Below are 20,073 nucleotides of genomic sequence, written 5' to 3'. Positions count from 1 at the left end.
TAACATAGTGATCTTTATTATTCATATTGACCATTATATTAAAATTTTCATTAAAAAAATTAACTCTTTATAACTTTTATAATATCACACTAACTCTTTTTTCAACATAATAACCTTTATATTAATTTAGTGACCTTTTTTTATTAATAAAACAATCATATTGTCACTAATTAATGTTGGTGGTTCACAATAAATTAGTGTGAACCAGGTCCATTTAAAAATTTGTATTGAGGTTTATACAATTTTAGCATGGTATTAGAGCAGGTTAATTTTTTCAAAAAATAAAATAAAATAAATAAATCATATTTGACAAATAGACATTAAATACAAATCTATTGATATTATTTGATTGATAATTTGTTTTTGTGTAAAACTTTAATGTATAAAAAAAATAAAAAAAATCAGTCAAAATTAGAAAATCATATCACACCCCACCAAATCGAAAATTCAGATGGGCTAACAACAATATACATGTCGACTGAAAATTGATCCCGATTCTCAGCCCTAAGGATTGAATAGGATTGGAGAATATCCCATCTTTCGACTCTTGGTTCTACTTTATGGATTGACAATTTGACACATTCAATAAGATGTCATATTGATTTTTTTTTATTTTTTTTTTTTTTGACATAAGAAATATTGTTATTATTGTTAGCTAAAGTAGATTAGATAGGTGGTGCCAAATTAAGTTTCTAAGAAAATTAACTTAACATGTATTCTAATTGTTGCTATTTTTTAGAATCTATACTTATCTAATTTTTTCATTGATATGGATGGATTGATTAATGTCGTTTGAGAGGCGGGTTCACGTATGGTACAAATTATGAGTCGTGTTGTTCTCTTGAAAATAAGTTCAGATATTACATTTGGTTGTGTTGGTCTATGCTCGTGTAGTCGTGTTGTGTTTTGCTCGTCTTACCTCGACTCAACACTTGTATTGTTGTACACCTAGCATTATGGATTTTAATTGTTCTTCAAATTAAGTCAGCCCAAAATCTATCAAACTTAAGAGAACATCGTATATTTTAAGTGAAAAGTTTTCAAAAACAAAGTGGCAAGAAAAATTGTCTTTCAATCACAAACATAAAAGTTATTATTATTATTTTTTTTATTTTTATTTATTTAATTATTATTATTATTATTATTATTATTATTATTATTATTATTATTATTATTATTATTATAATTATTATTATTATTATTATTATTATTATTATTATTATTATTATTATTATTATTATAATTATTATTATTATTATTATTATTATTATTATTATTATTATTTTCTGAATAGTTTTAATTTTTTTTATTTGGTGCCGTCGTAATTTAGCTTAATTCATATGGTATCTATCCTCCAATTATTCTTAAGATATTACTCTTAAATCCACATAACCCTTCAATGCTAACTACCATTGAGATTTGAGACCCTATGCTCCATCTATCTATAATTGCAGCCTTGTGGGTTGTTGGTTTGGGAAATTATTAACCTTTTCTGATTAAAATCATTGAAATAGAAATTTGAAATCAACTTACTCAAGATATCAAAAAATACAATCAAAATAATTGAAGCACAAGATATTATTTCAAATAGTAAGGAGAAGGATTTCTGATCAAACTTTAGTCCTCACGATTTATTAGACAATAGTCGAATATTATGAATCATACCAAGTGAGTCATTTCTTAAATTTTAAAAATAATTTTATTAATAAAGAGAATAATAGACCTTTATGCATATAAGTGGAAAGGCAAAGATATTGATTGTAAACATTATTATTCATCCACAACATGTAGAATGAATACAAGACTAAAAAGCAAGAGGATAGCAAATGGTCAATTCATATAGGCAATTGGTGTCGGACCACATGCATGTTCTTGCAAAGTTGCAATAAGTCTATGTCGTTAATTTATCCATCCAATTATTTTGTTTCTTTTGCATTCTTCTTGTAAATCTCTAATAGCTCGAGTTGTGAATGAATCTAATAATATGCATTTGTAATATATTAAATTGTTTTTTTTTTTTTTTTTTTTTTTTTTTTTTTTTTTTTTTTTTTGTGTGTGTGTGTGTGTGTGTTCCCCCCGATTAACCCTTTGGGCTAATCTGGATTTGGGGATTAGTTCTGAGTGCTTAGGTTCCAGTCTCCTCCCAATTGTTGTTGTGGGGGATCGAACGTGAGTTTTCACTATCAAGTGTAGTCTCAATCACAATTACACCAACAATCAATTGATTTTGTTGATACTAGTGAAGTAGTACGTATTTTAGTATTATTATAATACAATCTAAAGTACAATACAATTTAATACGGAGTATCAAGTTACCAACTAATATCATTAGTCATTTGTGACTTAAAAAATTAGAGATTTAGAATTCATAAGAAGAATAGTGTTCCTTCAAAAGTCAAAAATTAAATAAATATATAAAATGTGAAATATTACTAATTTACAACTATAATCACATTCTTTTGTTCTCTATTTTTTTATTATTATTATTATTGATTCAATATTTTATAACTCCAAAAATATAAATTTATTGCACATCATTTGAGAAAAATAATAAATAAAAAGTCCTTATCAAATACTTAATACTGTATGTCTATTTATTAATTTTTTTTTCTATGTCGAGTATTATATTTGAAATTCCTCCTAGGAGTCGATCAACCATTTTCCCATACTAGTAAATTCTTTTTTTTTTTTTTTTTTTGAATAGTAGTAAATTCTAAATTAAAAATTCACAAAATTTCGTATATGTGATTGACTAAACCGTGAAGTCGAGGTTAATTACTTGGTCAATAAGTAATTGTCGGTTAATCAAAGGTTATTCGGTCAGTATTTTCGTATGTGTCAGCCGGTCAAAAAAAAAAGCGCGGTTAAAAAATTATATTTGCATAAGACGGATTTATTGACAAAATCCTTTGCATGCACCACGTTCACCTCTAAAAAGAAAATATTAATGTCAATAATTGTCCAGTTTTCCCAAAAAAAAATAATTATTATAACGAAAAATGGGCAAATTATGAGAGCCAAGAGATTCTTTGTTTAGCAAACAACCGTTAGTCCCTTTCTCCAAAAAAAGAATAACAATGAATTTTGGCATATGGCAGGCAAGACATATCACTCTCTCTCTCTTCTAAATTCCAATGGTTTATGTAGGTGTTACTTGGTGATTGGCTTAATCAACTACTACTAATTAAGATTATTGTAGCACGTAATTCTATCAATAATGTGCTATACATATTATATCAAATTGAATTATGTGATTGTTTGATTGTACAATTAGGCACTAATTGCCACTTATTGTTAGAAAGATTATCAATGAATCTTTCTGTAGCAACAATTTTGTCATCTGATGGGAAAAATGTGGACAATGAATATTCTTCCAATAAGAATTATGAAAGAAATCTCAATAATTGGCTTGTGAAAGTACAAAGAAAAGTTGGGTTTTTGGGTAAGTCACAATTTAACGACATCTATTGGTCTGTTACGAGCTCAACCAAAAGAATGACTCGTAATGAAATTTATTGTGATGAGATGTGTACTAAGAACATACGTATTGTTATGCAAACAATAATTCTAGCAATATAATTATAAATTTTACACATGTCAACTTTAATTTTATACTGTACTACATTTTCTATTTTTATGTTGTATTTTATCTGTTTCCATATTTGATTATGTACATCTTTATTAGGCTATCTACAATATTTTATTAATGAATTTAATACACCTTTTTTATATTCTTATTGCAAGAACAAATTAAAATATAAAAAGCTGATTAAATCATTGCTCTACTGAAAAAAAAAATGACCTTTATAATCCATAGCAATACATTATCACCATATGCTAATTAATCTTATTACCATCATATCTATGAAAAAGAAGGGAAGGCCAATTTTTCATTTAGATCACCATATTAATGTTACTATGCCAGTTACCATCAAATCAATTATCTTATCTCTAATTTAAATTAATTAATTGTCTCTTCATTAAATGAGAAGCAAAATGAAAACTTTTCAAAGCTATTAATCAAGTGATACAAGAAGCATATAGTGTAAATTTTAATTACTAACTAGAATTTTCTCAAAATAACTTTTTCTTCTATTGATTAAATTAAAGTTTGAGCCAATAATTTATCATATTGATATTTATTTGTAGTTCTTTTTTGCTTGATTGAACTAACATGGGAGAACATTGCCTTGAAACAAACATGTTTCTTCCATAAGAGTTTCAATATATCTAAGCTAGGATGGATCGGAATTCCTAATTGTTTGGTGGAGCATAACTAATTTTATTTGTAAGTTCACTACTTTTTTTAAGGAGATATTATTCATTGTTTTCCTAATTAAGATAATGCAGACGTTTATGCGAGACTTGCACAAAAGAAAAAAAAAAAAAAAAAAAACATATATAAAAAAATCACAACTTGTGTACATTTCTTTATTACGTAGTATTCCGTAGTAAAGAACCAAGTACTATATCTTTACAATAATATTTATATGATGCCAACAATGAGGCTATCAATTAAACAAATGATTGACTCCAATTGAAACTTTATTGACCCTTGGAAAAATTATCTGGTAAAACAATTAAACAAAATGAATATAAAAAATTATTATTATAATTGTTATTATATTTATTTTATTAGACAATTCTACTTTACGTAGTCATGAGTTTTGTATCTTTTCCCATACTTGATTGGAACTCACTTATTTAATACATTTATTATTTATTTAAAAAAAAAAAAAAAAAAAAAAAGATTCTGCTTGTATTCTAATTAATTAAATATCCCCAAATCTCTACCTTTGATTTGTCAAATGAAAAATTGTATATGGAGTAATGTACCAATACCCTCTAGTGGGGTAGATTATGTTCTTTGGGCATGTGCTTATATAATACTCCATGCAATAATTTCATTATTATAACAATAATTCATTATTATAACATGTAGGAGTATCAAATATTCAAATAAAACTATTTATGCCTCTTCAACATAACGACAAATTTTAGATTTGATTATTAAACTGCCCATGAAGTTAATAATATCTTTTAATACAATTTTGTAATGAATTTTCATGATAGATGAATGAGCCCTTTAAATGAAAAATCATTTTGTTGAGCATTTATGTTTGCACCAAATAAAAAGTGAGTTTAATTTTTATATACACCCCGAAAGTAATTTAGTTTGCACCCAAAAAAATAAAATTGTTTGGAATCGATTTTTGTTTTCAATTTCCTGTTTAACCAAAAAAACGAAATAAGAAAAAAATATTTTCACTTTTTAGTTGTTTGTTTTCAAAATAATTATCATAATTTTAATAACTTTGACTAATTTTGTATTCATTATATGATAATATCATATGGTTTTGAAAAACAAAAACCACAACAATATCAAATGAACCTTGAACTATTCAATTTGTTTTTGGTAATAACGTATATGTGAGTATCACAAAAGGTAGTTAACAATTGTTAGTTTTCAAATTCAACACCATTTCTATAGGTATGAATATATTTATTTTTATTTTATATACATCCTATATGTAATCTATAATAATTTATAGTAATCTATCAAAAGAAAAAAAAAACGAAAGAAGAAGTTATGTGGCATTCTCCTTTTGGGTGTTTAATTCCATGTCAATCGTATACAATTAAAACCAGAACATCTAAACATGGTTTTTTTTGGTGCACACGAGAGGCAAAACCCCAGAAAAACAAAAATTAAATAAAATTAAGGGGGAACAATCGTGACAAAGCCACTCCTACGACATTATTATGTAAAATACGCCCTAAAGCTAAGGGGGGGGGGACTTGAATCAACTCGAATTTGTTGTTCTAATTGACACCTTGATTAGCTAGTCAATCCGCCGCTTGATTTGCTTCTCTATATATGTGCTTCACCTCTAAACATGGTATTATTTGATCTCCTTAATTACCTCAAGTTTATATGTTCAAGCTTTAACCATTAAACCATGCGTGATTGCGTGCTACAATTGAATCAGAGTATCACCTAAGTCTAAGATGTTGTATAAATTTTTAATTTACAAAACTAACAATTTGACACTAACATCAATATCATATCAAACCAGCATATACTGATGGCAACAATATCCCTAAAAATGTATATATATATATATATATATATATATGAATCAGAGTATCACCTAAGTCTAAGATGTTGTATAAATTTTTAATTTACAAAACTAACAATTTGACACTAACATCAATATCATATCAAACCAGCATATACTGATGGCAACAATATCCCTAAAAATGTATATATATATATATATATATATATATATATATATATATATATATATATATATATATACCCCCATTTATATGAAGTATATATATATACCCCCATTTATATGAAGTATATGTGAATCACATGTGGATTTGAACTTAATTAAAGGTTGATCAATTAGCAATTAGTATAGCAAGAATCCGAATCCGAAGGCAATCAAGGCATGGAATGTAGGGCAAGGCTTAGCCAATGTTGGCACTACATGAAACTACATTAAAACAGTGAGGTATGTTTGGCCAAGGTGTAGTCACAAATGTATGGTACGAGGCCAATGTAGCATACCCTACTTCCATCTCTTGAAACAATATTACGTCACCTTTGAATATAGAAGTATGTTCCAACTTTCAAGGCATGCTTAAATATTACATATATCGATAATAAATTGATAATCGATAATAAATTGATAATCGATTAATCGGTTCATAAAGTTTGAAGTAACGTATTATCTTTCACTATGTATTATTATATAATATAAATTATTGTTTTCCTTATTAAAAACATCTCTTTTATATATCTCGAATTAGAAAGAAGTTTAAGGTTAATCATTTAGTATACAAATAACAATCTCCCGATAAAATTTGTTCCATATATCAATCCTATAAAAATAAACTCAGCAACAGACTTGTTATTTAGATTTGTAAAAGAGTAGATATCCTTATCATTACTCTTACTCAATCACTCATGTAGAGTCAGGCCCGCGACAGATGAATGAAAAATCTGAATCGCGATACATATGATCTAAGTTCATTCACCTTACCTATCCAACATTCCAAACCATACACCATAATTTTGGAAAAGAACCCCCCAATAATGATACACAAATGGACTTAACTTAAATGGCCTACCACACCACAAAGGAAGAAGGGTAAGTAGTAACTGATTGATTAGTTTGTATGCGTCACCAAACTACACAACAAGAGAGAGAAACAAGTGAGAGAAAGAAAAGTGTATGTGGGTAGTCTTATAAATTCCAAAGGCATTGGAGCAACACATTTTTCCAATTCTAAAACCCTTTTTTTTCATTTTTTTTGCTTTGGGTTTTTCCTCCACAATTAAAGATCATACCTTTCTTACTCCTTCAACTGATTTCGATGAGGTAATGCATTCCTCTGAATTCCTGATAAAATTTGCTTCATTTTAGTGTATATATCAATTTATCATCACATAATTTCTGGGTTTTTGATTTAATTTGTGATTCTATGTTATATCGATCAAAAAGACTGTAACTTTGCCTTGTTGTTCATTGTTTCTTTGAATTTCTGGGTTTATTTTTCAATGTTCATTGTATTTCTGATAGGTTTGAGACCCAATAATTGAGTGTAATTTATGTGATTATTCACAAATTAATTCCCTTGAATAATTTAGAATTCTACTAGTATTAAAATTATACACATAGAAGAAAATCTATTGAATTTATACAAATAAGTTAAATTTTGTTAATGTATGTCATTAAAGTTGTTGAATTTGCTTGATTTTAAGAGTGATTATGCTGTGATATGAGCCCTATGACTGCTCCAATTTCCACTGTCGATTTTCAATAATTGTAATTGAGATCCGACCCATTTACTGAATTGCTAACAAAACCCGAAACCCTAATTCGGTTTTTTACTAGACCCAACCCCATATTTGTCGGGGATGTCCATTATACACCCGGATGTAAAATTATATACTCTCACATTTTTTAGCTCACATGCTCTGCACTTGAGCATGTGAACTTTTTTACGAGTATATGATAGGGTGTAAGGTAGATTAATAAATTCATGTTAATCTTTGGCCTTAATTGGAACCAAAGCAAATGTGGCATTGCCCCGTCTGCCCGGATTGCTTCCTTGTGTCTCAATGATGGGCCAACCACGATAATTAGCTCGAATAAGATGATTTAAGACTTTGATTTGTTGTCTATCACATGAAGATGACTTAAACCTGCCCAAACAAACAAGAAATAACTAATTACCTGTCCAATTTTGACACATCATGTTAGTAGATATGTCTTCCTACTTTCAAATTTGGTCTTGAATAATGATTGATTATGATTTTTAATGTCTTAAAATTAAAATGAAGCCAAGTCTAGTCATCTTCTGTTTCATTTGATATGCTTTTTGACTAGGTGATTTTTGGATGATGGCAACTTGTTTGATTGGAAGAACATATTAATAAAATAGGTGTTTGAGATAATATTTAGACCATTTTTTGTTATGTTTGGTTTGAGTTTCAATCTTTAGTAGGCCACCACACAATTTGGACCACATAGGAGCATGGGTAGATGCATATGCTTTGTTGATTTTTGAGGTTCTCTCATTTTAGGATATTTTTTTTTTTAACAAATAAATTTTGTGTGATATACAATACTCTGTACTCATTTTATAAGACAGTACATTCGATTAAAATATCTGTAAACCAAAATTATTAAAACAATACTATTCCCATTGATATTGGTTGTAGCGTCTTGTGTAGCAATGTAGTGAGATATACATGCTTCATGCTTATTCACACACTAAACTTTTTTATGACTTTACAATCGATTATAAATAGTTAATAGTATTTTGTTTGAGAAATGACGTCGTTGGCAATATTTGTACTCCGTATATAATAAGTTTTCTGTAAGTGCTGTTGGATTGTTTTATTTTAGTAACAAAGAGTTATTACTTTTATAGATGTTAGCCTCATAAATGTTTCAGCCATTACTATCTATCTCGATGCCTGTATAGAATTTCCTAGATTTTAAGTGTGGTCACAAAGAAAAGCCGAGAGGAGGAGGTATAATCTATTAGGTGTAAATTAAAGTGAGCCCTCCCTTGTTTTTTCCATCTAAGACAAACTAATATACTTGTGAAGTATATGTTTTTGTTTCAAGAACACAACCTGCTATTTAGTGACAGTTTCTTTTGTAGATTTTTATTTCATTTACATCTGCTGTTCAGGTCATAGATAACACTATTTTTGAGTGACGGTATGGTTGTATGGCTAACTAACCTGAAGTTTGTGAATATATTATCCCTTTCTTGTTTAATCAAGTTGGATTATTAAAAAAATTCTAGTGTTACCTTGGCAACATGTCAACTGTGATACTTATTTAGAGAGTAAACAAAATTATATTTTGTTGTTTAGGTATGTAGGGTAACACCACATCAGCGCTTATACTGTGATGCATAAATCCTGTTTATTTTTGTTGTAATTCTGCTCACAATTTCTCATACTTGTAATGAACCTTTACTCCTTAAGGATATGTTTGATATCATTACTTAACTGTCTACTATAGATTTATTTCTGAAAATGATGATGCTTGTTTGTATTCAATTGCTTGTTTGTGTACTGATGTACTATACTTGTTGATTTGTTGGAAACGTATCAAATAATATGAGTATTTAATGTAGGAAAACATGCACGTTGGATTAAAGTTGTTGATATGCAGCACTCTTTATTATTTTCTTTTTTTCTGTTTATTTTGATTGCCAATGTCATAAGAGTTTCGATTGAATTAAGTAGATATCTACTGTTGATTGTGCTTGATATTCTGAAGTAAGTCAATTAACACTGAGCTGAGAGAACCTTCTAAATTTGCTTTGCAGGTGAACTAATCCGTATTTCAATTGAAGCAACTGTATCATGTTGTAGCACTGAAATCCCAGTCTTTGTCCACAACATCCATCTTTTTAGCTAATCTTTTGTCAACTTTTGGAATCCCAGTTTTTCCAAAATACATAGGGAATGCTGCAAGATGTGCTTGACTTCTAAGTATTCTCGATCTAAGCCCACCTTGTTTAGAGCTCTGTTTGAGCTACCATTATCAGCTATCAATAAGAATAAGCACATTGATTGCTGTTCTTTATGTTTTGAGCTTTACTTCCCCACTGTTGCCAAGAATGTCGAAGACTACCTTGTTTCTACATATGAGCTCTGCGAAGATGGCTGACTGATTTTTGGTATTGCATTACTATAGAGTAAGAATATTAGATACTGCTGTGAATAAATAATCAATCATTACTTTAAAGATGGAGCAAAGCAAAGTCACCATCTTGTTGCAGAAGTATGAGCTGGGAAAGCTTCTTGGACAAGGAACATTTGCAAAGGTGTACTATACGAGAAACATCAAAACTGGTGCAAGTGTTGCGATAAAAGTAGTTGACAAGGAGAAGGTTTTGAAGGGCGGAATGATTGAGCAAATTAAGAGGGAAATTTCGGTTATGGGACTTGTGAAGCACCCAAATGTGGTGCAGCTGTATGAAGTTATGGCCACCAAAACCAAGATCTATTTTGTCATGGAATACGTCAGAGGAGGCGAGCTGTTCAACAAGGTTGCTAAAGGCAAGCTGAAGGTGGATATTGCACGGAAGTATTTCCAACAATTAATATCAGCTGTTGATTACTGTCATAGTAGGGGTGTTTACCATCGAGATTTGAAGCCAGAAAACCTTCTGTTAGATGAAAATGAAAATCTTAAGATCACAGATTTTGGGCTGAGTGCTATCGCTGATACCAGAAAGCAAGACGGTTTGCTTCACACCACCTGTGGGACCCCTGCCTATGTTGCTCCGGATGTTATTCTCAGGAGAGGCTATGACGGAGCAAAAGCTGATATTTGGTCATGTGGAGTAATCTTGTTTGTTCTGTTGGCAGGATATCTCCCGTTCCAAGATTCTAATTTGATGGAAATGTATCGAAAGATTGGAAAGGCAGAGTTTAAATCCCCTAATTGGATTCCCTCAGATGCACGACGATTGCTCATCAAGATCTTGGATCCAAACCCCAAGACACGGATTTCAACAGCAAAGATTATGGAGAATTCTTGGTTCCGAAAAGGGTTTGATTCTAAACTCTTAGAAGTTAGGCCTGTAGTTAATGATATGAAGCCTGATGCGCTAGATGTTGATGCTATCTTTGGGCCTTCTGAGAACCTTGAACCGAAGCAGGAAGATGCTCAGCCTTGTTACAACCTGAATGCATTCGATATTATCTCCTTCTCAGAGGGGTTTGATTTATCTGGTTTATTTGAAGAGAGGAGCCAGAAAAAGGAGGTTAGATTTTCTTCCTGTCAATCTGCTTCAACAATTGTATCAAAGCTGGAGGAAGTAGCTCTGAAGTCAAAGCTAACAGTGAAGAAGAAAGATGGAGGGCTCATGAGATTTGAAGGATGTAAAGGGAGGAAAGGGGTTTTATCTTTCGATGCTGAAATATATGAGGTTACTCCTACCTTTCATATGGTGGAGCTGAAGAAACGTGGCGGGGATTCATACGAGTATCAGAAGGTTGTGAAGCAGGAGATGAGACCAGCTCTCAAGGATATTATTTGGACTTGGCAAGGTGAGTCAGAAGCACAATCTTCACCTGTGCTCCCATTGCCTTTGCCTTCTTCAGAAGAGTCCTAGATTAATGTATCTTGGCTTTAGTTCTTTCTTGGAAAGTTTCCTACTGTTGGCGTTTACATGCCCCTGCGTCTGTTTACTTTATAGAAATACTCTTGGTAATATGTTTTAAATACTCAAGTAAATATGTGATTCCATATTTGATGTGTATTTATGATCTGAAAGATCAAAGATTGCTTATTCTGAACTGATTCTGAAATCAATATGCACAAAAGAAGATGAACTTGAGGCGCAGTTGAATCTTTGTCCTGTTACTACGTGCCCTATATGATACATGATAAATCGAATGGTGCTTTGACAAATGTAGGTGTGCTTTTATTATGTAGCCCTTGCCCTCTTGGGGTGTGAATGTGTGATGCTCGATACTCTTACATGGTTTTCATGGGTATGGACACCTGAAACTTCATTTTCGCCTGTGCCTATACCTTGAAAGTCTTATGTACCACAAAGCTGATCAGTATAGAATTATGTTGTTTTTCTTGCTTTAGCATTATCAACACATCAAGCCTTGAAAACTAAGTCAAGATAATATGACAGGAGCAAAATATGAGCAAAAAATCATCAGTATAACTTGAAGTATATATATCAACTATGAATACGTACATTCAATCTTCGAAGCCAAATCGAGAGAATAATCATATGAAAAACATCGAATCTCTTAGGAGGATCGTTCATTACAAAATGGCGTTGTACTTGCCTCACGCCCTCCAGCATTTGCAAGTACTTTTCATAAGGTATATCCATCAATATTTTCTTCAGATTTGGAATTTCACTAACTGAAACATGGACCGAAAATGTGCTCCAATCAAGAACATCACTAAAAGGAAGGATATAACTTTGAGAGATTAAAACCGGCACACATTCAGCATAGATAGCCTCCACAATTCGAGGGCTAGCAACTTCGAATCCACTAGGGCAAAGACAGAACTTGCTTCTCTTCATCATTTCCTTATAAGAAAGTTCCTTCGGAAGCTCTTCATATACTTGCAAATCCTCATCTTTGCCCTTCCAGTGAGTAAGGAGCGCGGGCCTAATATGGCCATGCATCCGTCCTGCAAAGAATGCAAGGATGGTACGATTTGAAGGGGGTGTTCCGCGGTTTAGGCCAACAAATTCACTACTTGCTAGATTGATTTCTGGGATTGATGCATCTTTTCTTGGATTGAAATTCTCTGATGTGTTCGCGTTGCATAATGCTCGTATCGAATGGAAGTACAATATTGGATGGTACCATGTTGCTCGCGGCCCCTGCAAGTTAAACATGCTTGAGTATTTTGTGTCACTGCTTAATTATCAAAGTTATGGTGATTGCAAAACATATTTACTTCAGCTCTTTTACATCAAATTTTAATACAAAGCTGAATTTTGTTGACTTTAACTTGGAAAGTGATTGTCTACTTAATTGATTTATGACTAATACATTTAATTTATATGTGCACTGTCCTAAATGTAGATGTAATGAATGTGTACAATAATTTTAAATATGTCATGTATGGTAGTCTATCATAACATTAACAACCTACAATTTATACTATGATATATAAAGACATGGTAAGATTGGTAACACTACCTCGTCTTCAATCATCTAGAGCCAATCTATCCAACCCTAGACAACATCAATCGTTACATGATTCCATTTGAACGTAATCCATCCAATTTAATATAATGATAGTGACTACGACTAAATTTGCTTCATTTTCTTAATTGATATTCACATTTGTATCTATATATCACCATAAAAATAGTCGAATAAGTGCAAAAAGTCAAAGTATGTCATGTAAATAGAGATAGAGAGAACAGTGCGAAATTTGAAATCATACCCAATCGTGGCAAGAAAGCATGAAGTGATCGGCTCCAAGACTCCTATTCCAAAAAGGGTACTTGTGTGATATGACATCCACATAATCAAGAATTGTGCGCTCTAAAACAGCCTTGTCACGTACAATTGGATCAAAAAGATGTTCAAGTATCATAACCACACTAAAGGGAAGAAAATAAACATGAGCTTCATCTTGATCATTTGTCCTAAATTGATTGCTCTTCTCTATCAAATTCATGAAGATGCCTTCCATTGAGTATATACCTTTGCATGGACCATGATGAAATAAAGGTGGCTCCCCTTCTTCATAAATATAAATCTTGAACATCTTTTCCATTAATAAGTAGCTCCTATGAATAAGATCGATGAAGATGAAATATTCAACTTATAGACCAATACTTTAAAAAGCAAAAATCACTTTTCCATGAATTTTATATTCGATACGAGCACAATTTTCTAGAAAAAGTGAGGACCAAATTATTAAATCGGGACATCATAAGGGAAGATAAGTATGAGAGAAAACAATTATGGAACGAAGCAGGGGTGAAGCCGGGATTTTAAAGCTATAGGGGCCGACTAACACTTTAATAAAAAAATTAATGTGAAAAGGGGTTTGATCCTAGGATCTAATTAAAACCTCAAACAATGGGATTCAAACCATTGCTGCAATCGTTAAGTACAACTTAAGTTATACCTAGAATATTACTACTCCTTACGTGTTTTAATAATTACAGTTTCACTTTATTCACTATTTACATAATGATTTTGACTTGATTAATTTACCAATATATAAAAAACAAATGTCATTGTATAATACATCGTTAGATTCGTTGTAATATATACTTTCATAGTATCAACTTTTCTATGATTTACTAATATATAATTACATAAATTAATGGTCAAACTTGTGCCTCAGCATGCGTATTTGGTCAAACTGTAACACTTATTAAAAACACGAAGGGCGTACATCTGTTTCATATTATTTGCAAATATTAGACATTTTTTCTCTCTATTTTATGTCAAATCATTGCAAAAAATATGAAATGGAGATAATATTTATTTGAAAAACTTATAGGGGTCAGCAGTTAAGATAATAAGCCACAAAATTGGGCCATGGGGGTCGGGCCTCCACCCGCCCCCCATGTAGCTTTCGCCCTTGGAACGAAGAGAGTAGTACAATAATTATATACTTCGTAGAATTTAGGATATTCGAGGTTAGATCTCCTTTCTCGATCAACACACTTATTCCAATTCGAAGTTGTAAATTGGTTACACATTATTTTATTTTACTGTTGTTAACATATATTACCTGATTTGGCAATGAGTAGTCAGTTCGATTATTGACTGTTTGTGTGAGTTGATTTGACTAGCTGATTATATGAGTCCTTCGACTAGTTGCTTATATTAATTGTTTATGTAAAAGTATTGATAAATAACTGTTACTTTGTATCTAATAGGAACTTCATAAGCATAGTTACTACGAGTATTAGCTTAAGCAAATTTAGTAAGGGTAGTAAATATGATTAACAAATTTGGTAAGGGTAGTAAATATGATTAATTATTTTAGGATATAAAAGTCATTTTCTCTCAACTACCAATCTACCACAAACCCCTATAATCAAAAGCTCATACAATTAGCTTGTTTTAGCTTTTCCAAAAGAAGCTTTTTAGCTAAAACAAGCTTTTTGGACCCAAATTCCTGTCTTTTGCCTCAAGCTTCATTTCTTGTCCCAAACCTTTACAAACCAAACAAGTTGTGAAAATACTAAGGTAATCATCTTAAAATTGTCACACCAAGATCTTTTTATAGTGATCAAAGAAATTTTGATCACCATAAGATAGATAACGTGATAGCATACAAGTCACATTTAAAGTGATCTCTTTAATTTACCTTTATTTTTTCTACAAAATAAAGATAAAAATTAGATAATTTAGTGGCTTTCATTATGCATTGTCATCAATCTTATGGTGATCAACCTTTCCTTGATTACCATAAAAAGTTTCACTCGTGAAATTTTTTTCTATTAATACAATTATTAACCAAAAGTTGATCACCATAAGGGTGATGACGTGATAGCATACAAGTCACATTTTGAAAGTGTTTTATTTTACCTTTATTTTTTCCACGAAATCTTTTAATGAATTTTATTTAATTGTTTAAATCCCGAAAAATATTTGGATAATTGCTATTTATATAATACGGAGTAAAATATTAAGGTAAAATAAGCAAAATTATGTAGCTCTTATTATTGTTATTTCTTCCTATCATCAACTTTATGGTGATGAACTTTTTATTGATCACCATTAAAAGAATCGGGCCTTTAATTTCATCAACGGGTCTTTTCATAGTGATCATCTAAAAATTGATCATCATAACGATGATTATGTGGCAGCATAAAATCCATATATATACTGATATAAGAAATGGTAAAAGTGGCTCCCTTGTATTTTACTTTTATTTTTCTTTACAAATAAATCTTTTGAATGAATTTCCTACAGAGTATTATTTTTAAACGGCTTGTCTTGTGTGCGGTAGAGTAATTTTATAACACTTACCGAGTAATTCTTATGATATTGATTGAGTAACCTCTAAACGGACACGATCAAGTAATCCTATAACACTAACGAATTTATCGTTATTACACTGACCGATTAACCCCTATAACACTTGCGGAGTAAGGGTCTGTTCTGATTTACTGAAATGAACTGAATAGAGCTGAAATGAATTGTTAATGAGAGAAGGAAATTAAAAGCTAAATTAAACTGAACTGAAATTAAGCTGAAGAGAAAAGGCCCTAACTCTCATTATGGTTCACCACACTGTGTGGCGAGTTGCGGGCCATATATATATAAGAATATGTGATTTTCAAATTCCAAAAAAAAATATGACTTTTTTTTTTTTTTTGAGGGAATATATATTATAGAAAAATAAGTGGAAAATTGATGAATTTCCAACAGCTAGTTAGCATTTTTACATTTAACTATTTAAGAAATGAAGTAGTACGTGGGGAAAGTGAACAAGTTCAAGTGATTTATGAGTAGGGTAAGGGGTCAAATGCACGTAGCACATGGCATTAATTGCTGCATAAATCAGGTGTTGTCAGCCTAAATAAATTTCTAATCGCAAATATTGACAAACATTAATTATTCTTGAATTCCAAACCCCAAGTTTCAATGCAAATGAGTTAAGATTTTCTGTCTTCAAGCAATTACGAGTACTCCCTCCGTTCCTAAAGTACATTCCTATTTCTAGCATTTGTTCCTCACATAATAGAGAGAAATAGGAATGTAATTTAGGGATGGAAGGGTAGTTTTTACTCGTACCATTTGTTTTGAAATGATCTTCAAGCAATTGTTTAATTTTTTTGGATGAATGAAATAAAAGTTTATATTACTAAGGAGTAAATTAAGTGAAAAACAACCCCTACATATTTATTTAATTTTATTTGAATGAATGAAAAGTTTATATTACTCCATATTAGTAAAAATATATGCTCAATGTAAAAATAGTACTCCATACATGTTTTTAATTATAAACTCAATTTAATTTAATTTAATGTTTAACGAGCTTACGTTAAGAAATTGAACTATTACTCGTACCGTTTAAAGGCGAAAGCATTCTTGTATATGTTGACATGAGGTTGTACATCATCATCTTCAAGAGAAATAATATTGGAAGTGTTACTTTCAAAAGCTTGTTTAATCAAAATTCTTGCTCTTGTAAGATCTTCTTCCATATTTTCTACCTTTTCATCTTTCTTTCTTCCAATTAATACTTTATCAATCTCATCACGCAATTTCTTCATCGTTCTTTGCTTTTTCTCCTCCTAAAACAACATAGTAAAATATAAATTAACAATCTAAGTAATACAAGAAAATAAATTTTTTTAATATAAAAAAATTGAACTAAAATTAAGGGGGAAAAGGGCAATTTTAAATGTAATATATCATCATTTGATACATAAATTATATCCTAGAGAATAATCATATGATACACAAAATTAATAAAAGATTATATTATAAATTGAAAGTATACTAATTAAAGTGATTTATTTTAGAAAAAGACAAGAAGCACTACATGTATACAAGATTGTGGAGAACAAAGAATCTTATTTTTGCAACTTTTAAGGATACAACCCTTTTTTTTTCCAAGGAAAACCTTTTAAGAATTCAACTTTAAGAAACATAAATATATTCGAGATAATTAAGTATTTACAAAATATTGTAAAAATATGATATACTTCCAAAGAATATAATTAATTATATTAAGGTTCAACTTGAAGAAATCTAAATATATTCGAGATAATTAAGTATTTACAAAATATCATCAATATATGACATGAAAATGAACTTACGGATTTTGATAAAGTGGAAGAATTGTGAATAACGGCAAGAGAATGCACCAAAGAATCAAACGACAATGACGAAGTAACTCCATGATCGATAACAATATTATTTTGAGTTGAATTTGTATTTGTTGTAGGCCAAAACCAAGAAGATGATGCAAAATAGAAGAAATTTGAAAAAGAATTTGAACTTTTTGATTGAAAAATGATAGCAACTAATGCTAAAATAGCTAATATTGAAATAAAGACATGTAAATGTTTGGTGTAAAATGAACTCATTATAGTTTTCCTAGCATTACTCGGGCTTTCTCATTTTATAACTCTTTTAAAAGACTATTGATAGAGTTTGTACGATTAAATAAGAGCCATTGTAATTAATTAATGGGTAATGTTATATAGCCCTTAGGTCTATATATAAGCATTGAATTTACTTTTGGAAAATGTATAAAGTTAGGAATTCATGACAAAAACACGCGCAAATCGGTGTAATTAGTGTGTTTTTGTCATGATTTTCTAAATTTAAACAATTTTCAAGAGTAAATTAAATGCTTATATGTAGCCCTTAGGGCTATGTATATCATTTTCCTTAATTAATTATTAACTTTAGTAATGGTAATTAATTAATTATTATTAGTAACAATGGTAAAAAGGTTTTGACTGTTCGATTGGATCTACTTTAATTTCCTGACAATTAATTAAAGACTCTTTTTTTGGAAGAAAATAAAATAAATGTAGTATGTACTTTGATTTTTGGGAAAGGAAGTCATAAAAGAGGTAGACAAAAACTTGTCGGTTGAACTTCCTTCGAGAATAGTTTAGACATTGACAAATTTTTTATGTTCTCATTTAGTAGCCGATTATCAAGGGTAATAACAAAGGAAAATGCTATACTGCATTATATTAACACTTGAAAATCGTAAAAAGTTAAGAAATTATAAAAATATAAACACTAATCACACTAATTTAAGCGTGTTTTTGTCATAAATTTCTAATTTTATACTCCATTTTCAAGAGTGTATTTAATGCTTATTTATAGCCCTTAGGGCTACATATAGCATTACCCAATAACAAAATAATTGGATTTTTATGTTAAGGTAAGGTGACTAGGGTCGGGTTCAATGTGAATAATCGGATTAAGTGTAACTCGGGTTTAAATTATCTTAAATCATTGTGCTCATACAAGTCAAAACTTATATTGAATTACTTTCAAATCGGATTTAATTTTAACACCTTTAATGTCAACTCCAAAGATCTATGCACGTCAGTGTTGGAATGCGGGACTGGTGCATCCACACATATACGCTCAATAAATGCCTAAATCTCGACAAGCCATGCTAGATTGCTAGATTTGTGCTTCCACGCAATTGTTGGTTTACGCTAGATGTTGCAATGCACAACGCTGAAGGTTGCACTAATTCGCGTAGTACTCGTATATATGTTTATGTAATGACTACAAGTATAGTGATCTTGATTAATCATCGATAATAATGAACGTGCTTGCATGATTGTAGCGTATCATGTTAACTTCTGTTATCTAAACACCCCAAATCATTGAAAAACCAAAACGAGACAGATGAATCATCTAGTATGATCTAATCTAGTATGATACCAGGACTCGTAAAATGATTGCACGATAAGCAGCCCCCTACCTCATAGCTGCCTTAACGAGGGCTAAGCTCTGCTTTGCCCGCTACCTGGTTAGCATACATCACTCTGATAAGATCCTAAGTTGAAGAGCATATCTGACCATAGTCTAGTAGTAGACAGTAAGGACCATGGTTGATTCCCGATTCGTAGCCTTGGTGCACAACTAATAAATAAGCTACGACTTTTGAGGTAATCCTGACTCTAAAGTCCGAATAGCAATCGAAACAAGTGAGCATCTGAGCTTCGTTTTCTTTCAAGAAGGGTAGTCAGTCATAAACTAATTTCTTTTCTAAAATGATAAGTGATCTTACATAATTCGCGATAAGAAATGTAGAAAAGGGGGGACTCAAGCTCTTTTACGTTGGAATTTATGATTCCAAGAGCTTATGTTATCTTTAAGTCTTTCAGATATCAGCCTAAAACATACCCACATGACACAAACTAAAACAAAAGCTAATAATTAAGGTGGGGAATCATTGTCCAGCACCGCTATTGATATGATGAGAATGGAACTGCATCATTTAGCAACTCATAGGCACCAACCGAGGAGGCTATATGTGAACGAATTGCTAGACCTATGCATACTCATCGGCCTGATAT

General features: G+C 30.7%; 2 protein-coding genes across 4 annotated transcripts; one reads left to right on the top strand and one right to left on the bottom strand.

Moving 5' to 3' along the window:
* Positions 1 to 7,122: 7,122 nt before the first annotated feature.
* Positions 7,123 to 11,893, top strand: LOC145623692 (CBL-interacting protein kinase 2-like). Of its 3 annotated transcripts, none has more exons than XM_081676547.1 (2): positions 7,123 to 7,394; positions 9,868 to 11,893. In XM_081676547.1, the coding sequence occupies exon 2, from the start codon at positions 10,291 to 10,293 to the stop codon at positions 11,662 to 11,664; it is 1,374 nt and encodes a 457-aa protein (XP_081532673.1). In that variant the 5' UTR covers positions 7,123 to 7,394; positions 9,868 to 10,290; the 3' UTR covers positions 11,665 to 11,893. The 3 variants fall into 3 exon arrangements, with proteins under 3 accessions (XP_081532673.1, XP_081532674.1, XP_081532675.1); XM_081676548.1 differs by lacking the exon at positions 7,123 to 7,394 and adding an exon at positions 8,700 to 8,898; XM_081676549.1 differs by lacking the exon at positions 7,123 to 7,394 and adding an exon at positions 9,062 to 9,081.
* Positions 11,894 to 12,219: 326 nt separating this feature from the next.
* Positions 12,220 to 18,133, bottom strand: LOC145610228 (putative glycosyltransferase At3g07620). Its single transcript, XM_081665524.1, has 4 exons — positions 17,836 to 18,133; positions 17,081 to 17,307; positions 13,482 to 13,830; positions 12,220 to 12,909 (listed from the first exon to the last, which is right to left on the bottom strand). Exons 1-4 carry the CDS (start codon positions 18,103 to 18,105, stop codon positions 12,247 to 12,249), a joined length of 1,509 nt encoding a protein of 502 aa, XP_081521650.1. The 5' UTR covers positions 18,106 to 18,133; the 3' UTR covers positions 12,220 to 12,246.
* Between the last annotated feature and the right edge of the window lie 1,940 nt (positions 18,134 to 20,073).

The sequence above is a fragment of the Chenopodium album genome, chromosome 3 (genome assembly GCF_948465745.1).
Source record: "Chenopodium album chromosome 3, dcCheAlbu1.1, whole genome shotgun sequence".
NCBI classification, from domain to species: Eukaryota; Viridiplantae; Streptophyta; class Magnoliopsida; order Caryophyllales; family Amaranthaceae; genus Chenopodium; species Chenopodium album.
The sequence above is the reverse complement of the archived record's forward strand: the minus strand, read 5'-3'. Positions and strand labels throughout refer to the sequence as shown.